At 32.1% G+C, this 8,596-nt stretch overlaps 1 protein-coding gene across 1 annotated transcript in view; it reads left to right on the top strand.

The window, feature by feature from the left end:
- The window catches only part of PGAP1 (post-GPI attachment to proteins inositol deacylase 1), a 75,350-nt gene extending 73,969 nt beyond the window's left edge, over positions 1–1,381 (top strand). Inside the window, exon 27 of the mRNA XM_039248954.1 lies at positions 174–1,381. Coding sequence (XP_039104885.1) covers positions 174–312 — 139 coding nt within the window. The 3' untranslated portion in view covers positions 313–1,381. The remainder of the gene's footprint in view (positions 1–173) is intronic.
- The last annotated feature ends 7,215 nt before the right edge of the window (positions 1,382–8,596 follow it).

The raw sequence follows: 8,596 nt of genomic DNA on the forward strand, positions 1-8,596 counted from the left end.
TATAGCTTGTATTGATCTTTTTAAAAATTATGTATGGTTAAATTAATTATATGAAAAATTGCTTCATCTAACACCATGTAGAATACTTCCTCAAAACTGTATAAAAGATCATCATATTCTGGTTTTGCCTACAAGGTAGTTTGTATAATGTATATTTCTCTGTCTCTTTACAGTAAATTGTTGAAGACTACTTCACAATTTCCACTTCCTCTGGCTGTTGGTGTAATTGCTTTTGGGTCAGCACACTTATACAGGGTTCCATGCTTTGTTTTCATTCCTCTTTTACTCCATGCGTTATGCAACTTTATGTAAGACTTGATTTAAGGAATGATAAAAATAATTTATATCTGTAGGGTCAGTAATGAGAGGGAATGCACACATCCATCAATGTGGACAGCAGGATCCTTTGGAAAAGACAAGTCTATTTTTTACAATATTGAAAATAGGAATTTAGTTTTATAATGCTTGAGAAAAATAGATGAAGCATGGTTTAGTTTTGTGGTATAGCATCTATGTACTAGTCATTTTTGAAAAATTAGTAAAAGGTTATGGTGACCGCTGTTTTTGAGGACTTCTCTGTGTATCAGCTATTCTGCTTGATTGGCCATACGAGGGACCTTCTAAACACTCAGTAAATGTAGCATTGCTTGTTATCTCAACTCAAGCGTTCTGCTCATTTCACCAAACTTCTGAACTCAAGCATTCTGCTCATTTCATCAAACTTCTGAAAAGTGGATTACTTTGTATTTGCTACAGTATGCATATTGAGAAATCAGTCTTAAAAGGTCAATGAAATTCACAACTGTTTGTTTTCTCAAAAATGAAATCACCACAGAAAATCTTTGGTCAGTTTTTGGCAGCCACAGTGATCAAGGCGTATCTTTTGTTCTTACATCTGTGAAAATACAACCTTTAATTTTAAGGAGACATGTTTTCTTGGTAACCAATACAAAATTGATGAACATAATTTAAACTCAAAACTTAATGAAATTTTCTTGCTATTTTTCAAATGCAGATCTTACTTGGATTCTTGATAAACATCAGGAGACTATTAAAGAAATCTGGTTGTTAAATTGAAAGAGAATTCTCCCAGATATTTACTTACTGGCATTGGACCAGTACAGTTGTCCAGTATATGTCATTTTACTTAATTTGTTGATCCCATGGTTGCCAAAAGTGCCTCAGATCATGGTGGATTGTTAACATAACTAAATTCCAGTGGTCAGCAAAAACTCTAGGTTTGCACAAGTTTTGTCTACTGTAGAAAAAAAGCACGATCAACTGCTGTACCACATTTGATAAATAAAATTATGCTATTAATGGAATAGCCACTTTTCCATCTATTTATTTAAGTATAAGCAATATGCTTAAATAAATTGGATGTTTTAGCCACTAGTTTTAACAATGGAATCTTAATTTGCCAAGATTATTACTGTTTCACAGAAAAGAGAGTAATATTTCTTTCATTTCAGACTTCAGCTAACTCTTAACTACAAAAGAATAGGTAATGGAGCTAAGTGTTTTGCCTTAAGATAGAATAAACTCAGGCTGAAGTATATTTGGCTCATGGAGCCCTTCCTTTAGATATATATGCTCTATATACCCAAAACCTTTTTAAGTAGAGCCCTTAAATCCCATTAATACCTGTGAACTTGTGTCCTTGTTAGTACCTAGAAATATCCTAGAGTACCAGATTCATTTTATCAGCTATTGCATCTGGATTCCTCTGTAGCCGCTCAGCTATTACTGCCTGTGGAGGGTTACCTCCACTTCACTGCCTGTAGAGGGTTACCTCACTTCTCTCAGTTCTTCCTCAGGTCCTTGCTGTTTTGGCATCAGTTGAGGGTTTTGGTATCGTCAATGAGGGTTTGTAAATTTGTTTGATTCCTTGTTTCTCCCAACATGCCTATTGTTCAGTATTTATGTTTTCACTTATGAAGATCATTAAAGGGAAGCGATAAGCTCATAGTAAGACATAGCAAATATTTCAGGCTCTTGTTTATTTGAGAGAGGTAGCAAAGGGATAAAATGCAAAATTCTTGTTTGTTCAGTACCTAAAAGGAAAGATGTCCCATGGCATACCACATGTGCATATGTTTATCTATTCATATACTCATAAATTTATGTACATTATATCTTTTTTTCACTGATGTATTTCAAGTTACAGGTTGTATCATTTATTTCTGAATTTAAACTTATGTTTATATATAGAAAGAACTTGAGAAAATTAATTAATTTGGATCTTTTATTGACAGCCATAATCATGGTGTTTATATGATCTAAAGTCTTCTTGTTCAGTCAGTACTGTTCATGAATAAAATATAACAAGCTTAAATTTCTCATATGTGAGTAGGAGATGAGCTTTTTAAAGTGGCAGGACTAGGCACACTGTATCTCACTAAACAATTTCCATCTGAGTATAGTCATCAAGTCCTAAAGTCTTATTTATTCCAACAGGATATTTCATTTTAGGGCTATACGAAGGATTCTAATTAAACATTTTATAAACAACAGTAGGTTGGGTCTTTAGCCATTATGTACACACACACACACACACACACACACACACACATTTTGACAGGGTCTTTATCAAATCCTGATGAACTCTAAACCCAAATAACTACCAGAGATGAGAAGGTAGGCTCTGTCTGAAGATTAGGGAAATTGGATATTTCTGTCACTTGAAAAATGAAGGTACTTTTTTCTTTAAATTATACATTGTTTCCATCATGCTTACAGCTTATATTATTAGCTAGTAAAACAGCACAGCTTTATTACCACTGTTAATAAAAATGAAGTTGTTGGTTGGCAGTTACAGAGTGTCCAATTCAGCAAACTTCTGAGCTCTAGTATTATAACATTTTTATTTAGAATTTGAGTTTTGAGTATGTTTTGTGCTTATAAAACTTACTTTTGGACCCTATCATTGATAACTAGATCAGACATATAGACTGAACAGGAAAAATACTGAGTAATTTCAGTGTTTCTAAAGCCTCAGTTGGAGTTACTACTGTTATAATTTGGAATTGATAATACAGCACAAAACATTAACCTCTTTTTTTCTGGATCTTTTTCATGCCAGAAATTAAACAGGTTTTGCTTTCTCTTCTTGGTTGTCACCAGAATGAAAATATTTAGAACATTGGTTCTAAAAAACCACTCGTGCCTAGTTCACATTGATTTGAGTCTCTTAATATATATTGATCATGTACTCATTAGTCTTTAATTTTTTTTCATATTTTGGTCAGATAAATTCAGATGTATATAATGGAATACCTTGATTGAACTACAGTATGATATCTACATGATTATATAGTAAACAAAAATAAAGAACTATAGGGGCGCCTGGGTGGCTTAGTCGGTTAAGTGTCCGACTTTCGCTTGGGTCATGATCTCACGGTTCGTGGGTTCGAGCCCCGCATCGGGCTCTGTGCTGACTGCCAGCTCAGAGCCTGGAGCCTGTTTCAGTCTGTGACTCTCTCTCTCTCTGACCCTCCCCTGCTCATGCTGTCTCTCTCTCTCTCCTAGAAATAAATAAAAAACATTAAAAAAAAATTTAAAAAAAAAAAATAAAAAAAAATAAAGAACTATATACTAGGCCTAGTAAATTTGTTTGTTGTTGATTATCCTATCACTTGTGCAGACGGTACATGTTTCCACCACACCTACACAGACTTAATAAAGGCAGATTATATAATTTGTTCATTATCTAGTTCTACACTTTTCTTAATGCTTCAGACTTGTCATTCATAACACATTAAATTTATTTCACCTCACTGCTCATTAGCACCTCTTACACATAGTGGCCAGAGGAAATAAAAGGAGGTAAAACTGATTTTCAGTTTAGTTCCAGAAAGCTGTAGGGAAAATGGGAAGAATTGATTCCTGAATCCCCAGATAATTCCTTTGACCTGTATTTTCATCTTGAGCCTTAGCTCTGAGTGTAAATCTTGCTTTATTAGGAGTTTTAGTGCAAAACTTTACAGTGCTATATTTGCAATTTTAGTAATCTGTTATTAAAATCAATTGGGAAAAAAATTTTTAGTATGTTGTAACTTTATACAATGAGGCATCTGCTGATTATTTTTCATCATCACTTTTTTTTCTCTGTGTTACTATCATAGGAAACTAGATACCTTGTGCAGTTTTTCAGGGGGAAGTCAATTTGGAGAGCATGACAGACTTCCAGGAAGTAATAAAAGTATCTTTGTGTTATAAAGGGCACCTCACTGTCTAAGTCAGTGGAGTGTGCGACTCTTGATCTCAGGATTGTGAGTTTGAGCCCCACACTGGATGTGGAGATTACTTAAAAATAAAATCTTAAAAAAAAAAAAAAAAAAAGAATATCTTTGTATTATGAAATTAGACCCTGACAGAAAGCTTCCTTGCCACACAAGGTAAATAAATGTAGAAGGTACATTTACAAATAGATGATTGAGAGCTGAAATTTTATCTCACTCTTTATGACAGAGGACAGCATTACAACGTCTGTAATGAACTTTTATTTATACATATTTCTTATGCATTCTTTCACAGTAAGTTTCAACAGCCTGAGGAAGTGGGAAGTCTGAGAGGCTATTTGTGTTCTTTACTTTTAATAAGGATGATAGGAAAGAAAAGACAGGTCAGTAATCCAAATCTGAATATGTGTACTGTAAATGCTCAAGAATTCACATTTTTGTGATGAATTATATTATGAATAAAGAAGACTGAATTTTGTATATTCAGAACAGTTTCAGAATGGAATGAAGCTTAGAAATAGAATAGACTAACTTGTTTTATTAATAGTATCAATATAACAGTACACCTGAATCAATAAAGTCTTTCAAAAGTTAGGGGACATTCTAAACTACATCTTGATTACATTGTGTATAGTTGAAAATTTTAAGTCAAGTACAGGACTTTGTAAAAGTGTTTGCTTGGTTATGTTATGCTGTCAAAAATGACTGTGGTTTGAAATGCCAAGAGTTTCTGATGACTTTGTGTAGGACTCGATATGTCTGAGTCAGAATTATCTGTAATGATTCTGTACCTTGTAACTTTGAACACTTATTAAAAAAAACCCCTGTATTGATGTATTTTGATCAGTGTAAATTTGTTTGCATATTTGAATTTAATCTTAATTTAGGAAGTCTAAAAATTAGCCATTTTTGTAAAGTTCATATGTTATTTTTAATGTTATTTTTATTTTTAGTATTTGTATAGTAGTAATATTACTAGTACTATTAAAAGATTTATAGACAAAACATAGAACTATTAACTGTTCAAAAGCCTAAATTATAAGCATATTTTGTATTTCATGTTGTACTTGTTTCATATTGGACTTTTTATATCCCTTTTACAGGAAAAAAACACACATTTGAGTTTTTTTGACCATGAAACACTACATTGAAAAATATGGCTCTATTAGTATGGTTAGCAAAACATGCTTTGCCACCAAAGGCTAAATGAAACTGTAAAATACCTCCAGATATTTGTGCCAATGAATTTTTCTTAACGTATTGAGATTAAAGCAGAAATAATATTTTCAGTATTTTTCATCTGGGACTTGTATTAAATATGTAAATCATCAAAACTTATATTCCACACTCTAATATTTCCTTGAAAATATGTAATATACCATAGTATATTCTATTTTATCTGATTTCTGGAATAATGTTCTCTGCTTTTAATGAGTTTAAAAGTTAAGTTTACCCAATAATGATCTTTTAGTAATTAATTGAAGTAATCATTTGAAGTAATCTTGCTTTATCACAGATTCATTCTGTGTTGTAAAACTTTAAACTTTGTACAGGTCGTTTTTAGTACAGGAGTCTCTTACTTATGTAACAGAGTGTTTACTGTGGAATTCGTTTTATCTTCTGTGTATTTCCCTTCAGTCCCTTTATAAATCACATGTTTCAAAGGGGAGAATTATCTACTAGATCCTAACATAGTACAATGGGGTAAACATTTCAAAACACATAATTTAACAGAAAGTGTGAACAATCATGGTGTTAATGCTGAAGTGTTAACATTGATAGGTGTTATATTCATGAGAGAAAAGTAGAAAAACATATTTATCTGATTTGAATTCTTTAATTTCTCCCCTTTGGAAATTCTCAAAGGGAATTTCAGTCCCTCATATTAGAGTTTTTCCCCATCATTTAATTGATTTAATCACTTACTGTTTCTCTGCTCAGTAATGTTGATACAGTTTGCAAAAGTAGCCTTGGAAGTAAAGAGGCAAGAGAAAACCAAATATTAAAATGTTTGACTTTAGTGACGGTTTATCCACTTACCTGGTAGTGACTGGATATTAGTGAAAAGATGATGTACAAGAAGACCTAAAAATTCAGTTGACATTGTTTTTTCAAATGAATTTTTCCTTTGTGTTAAATAATTTTATCCTAAGTAGGAAATATCTGCAGTTTAATATAACTGTGCTGTCTACAGAATTAAATATGTGTTTGTTGGATAATTGGTAGAAATAAACTCTTCCTCTGCTGTGGAGGGGAGAAAAAAATCTCTCAATTTTTAGTGTATATAATTTATGAAATTATATTATGTATTTATATTTTTAAAAATATAAAAATGACTTTAAATATTATTTTGAAGTGATTGTATTACAGTTTCTTAAACTTACATGACTAACTATAAATGTAGCAACATGCCCACGAGAAAACAGACCAAAACTGAATGTGTATTATCACTGTGACCTTGAACTTTAGTTGTTTGGAATAAAACAGACTGTGCCTTAAAATGATGAAGGAATGCCCTGCAATTTTATAGCTATATTTTATTATGGGTGGTCTTCTCAAATTGGCACCAAATTTTTTTCTTTGAAGTTGGTGAAGTAATTTTTTTAAAGCTGACCAGTATTTGGTTTTTTGCTCTAGAAACCTTTAATTTCCAGAGTTCTCATTTTGAATTAAAATTGACTTCCATTTCATAGATGTAGAAAGTAAGTTTGGCTAAAGTTTCTGAAAATAAACTTATTTTAGGAAAATGTGGCACTTCTGTTTTGCATATGATTACACATGGAAAAATTAGTCTTCAAGTATATTTTTGGTCTTTTTAATGAGTAATCTATCAAAGACATGAATTCTTCCCTAAGACCTACACTTATTTTTCCTCAGATTGTTGAGGCTCATACTTGAATATCAAAATTAGTTTACCCAATAACAATTTGGCAGTAATTAAACTCATTCATATTTTTAAATACTCTTTCCCCCTTTTCTTTTTTTCCTTTTCCTTCCTAGCAATTATTGTTAAGATCTCAAGAAAGAACTGGCTCCAGTTGTTTTTTTGTTTTTGTTCTTTAATGTAAAGGCTTGGGTTTTTACTGTGCTTATTTAAAATAATATAATTTCTTTTATGACAAATTATTCCATTCGGAGGATATCATGGTCTCTGCTAAAAGATACCCCTATATCTGTGAACTCAGAATGTGTTGTGTATCTTTCAGTTTCAATTTTGAACATAAACTCAATACATTTCTTCTTCCCATTGTACCTCCACTATCTCCCCTTAGAGACAAAAAACAAAAATAGGTAGAAAGAAAACATGTCTTTCCTTAGAACCTGGTAAAATTGAGGTGGAAGTAGTTTGCCTAGGAAATGTAATAAAATACATGGTTGTCAACCTGCCTCCTTTTTTATAGGAGAAAGTTTATAAAAGACAAACTGTGTATTATACTGAGATAGACTCAGTAACCTTTTATTTGTAAATTGATACTTTTGTTCTCATCCAGAAAATGCAGTGCATAGTAACAATACTTAGTGCAGAGGAACTTGTTCTGTGACATATACTGGAAAATGATCGTCACCTTGCAGATTTTTCCATTTAAGCATGCATGATCTTCTCCAGTGCTTTGTATAATATATGGTGTATGAAATACACGGATGCGATTTTGTGTGTATTTTTTATATAAGTAACATTATATTTAACTGGTTGTAATTCACAAAAAGTGCTATTTATTATACTGTGTAGAGTGTTGTGTATATTTTTATGTGTGTTTCGGTATTATAGTGTGGGGTTTAATAGATGAATATTTGCCTTCAGTCTTTCCTCAGGTATTAATGTGTAGCAATTTTTGGTGCTTTCTTTTTAGTCTGTCATAATCGGGTGTTCTGAATGTTCAACAATAAATATGGTGAACAAGAGCATGTGGTGCAGAGATTGTTTGCTAGTTCACATACCTTCCACAATACCATCTTGGGAAAAAATCCTTCAAAATTATTTCTTTACAGCACATCTGGATTTCAGAAATTTGAAGGCCTATGCACAGCACATAATAACACATCACAGGTAAATACTGGAAGCCAGATAAATTCTAGTGTTTCCTGAGTTGGTATTTTGTAGCATTTTGTATGGCCATCTCATGGTTCATGTTCTATTTTTAAGGAGTTGAACAGTTATCTTTCCCAAATACAGGTTTCTTGTAAAGGTCATGCTTTAACTTTTCTTATGCTAACTTGATATATATTCAGAAGTGCCCAGTTTCTCAAATTACATGAAAATGAGAATGATATAAACAGTTTGTAAACAGATTCGCAGATCACCCTAAAACTACTAAATTTGATGTGTAGAGAAGAAACCTGGGATTGTTTTGTGT

Source organism: Hyaena hyaena, unplaced genomic scaffold, assembly GCF_003009895.1.
Source record: "Hyaena hyaena isolate Hyena2069 unplaced genomic scaffold, ASM300989v1 scaffold_325, whole genome shotgun sequence".
NCBI classification, from domain to species: Eukaryota; Metazoa; Chordata; class Mammalia; order Carnivora; family Hyaenidae; genus Hyaena; species Hyaena hyaena.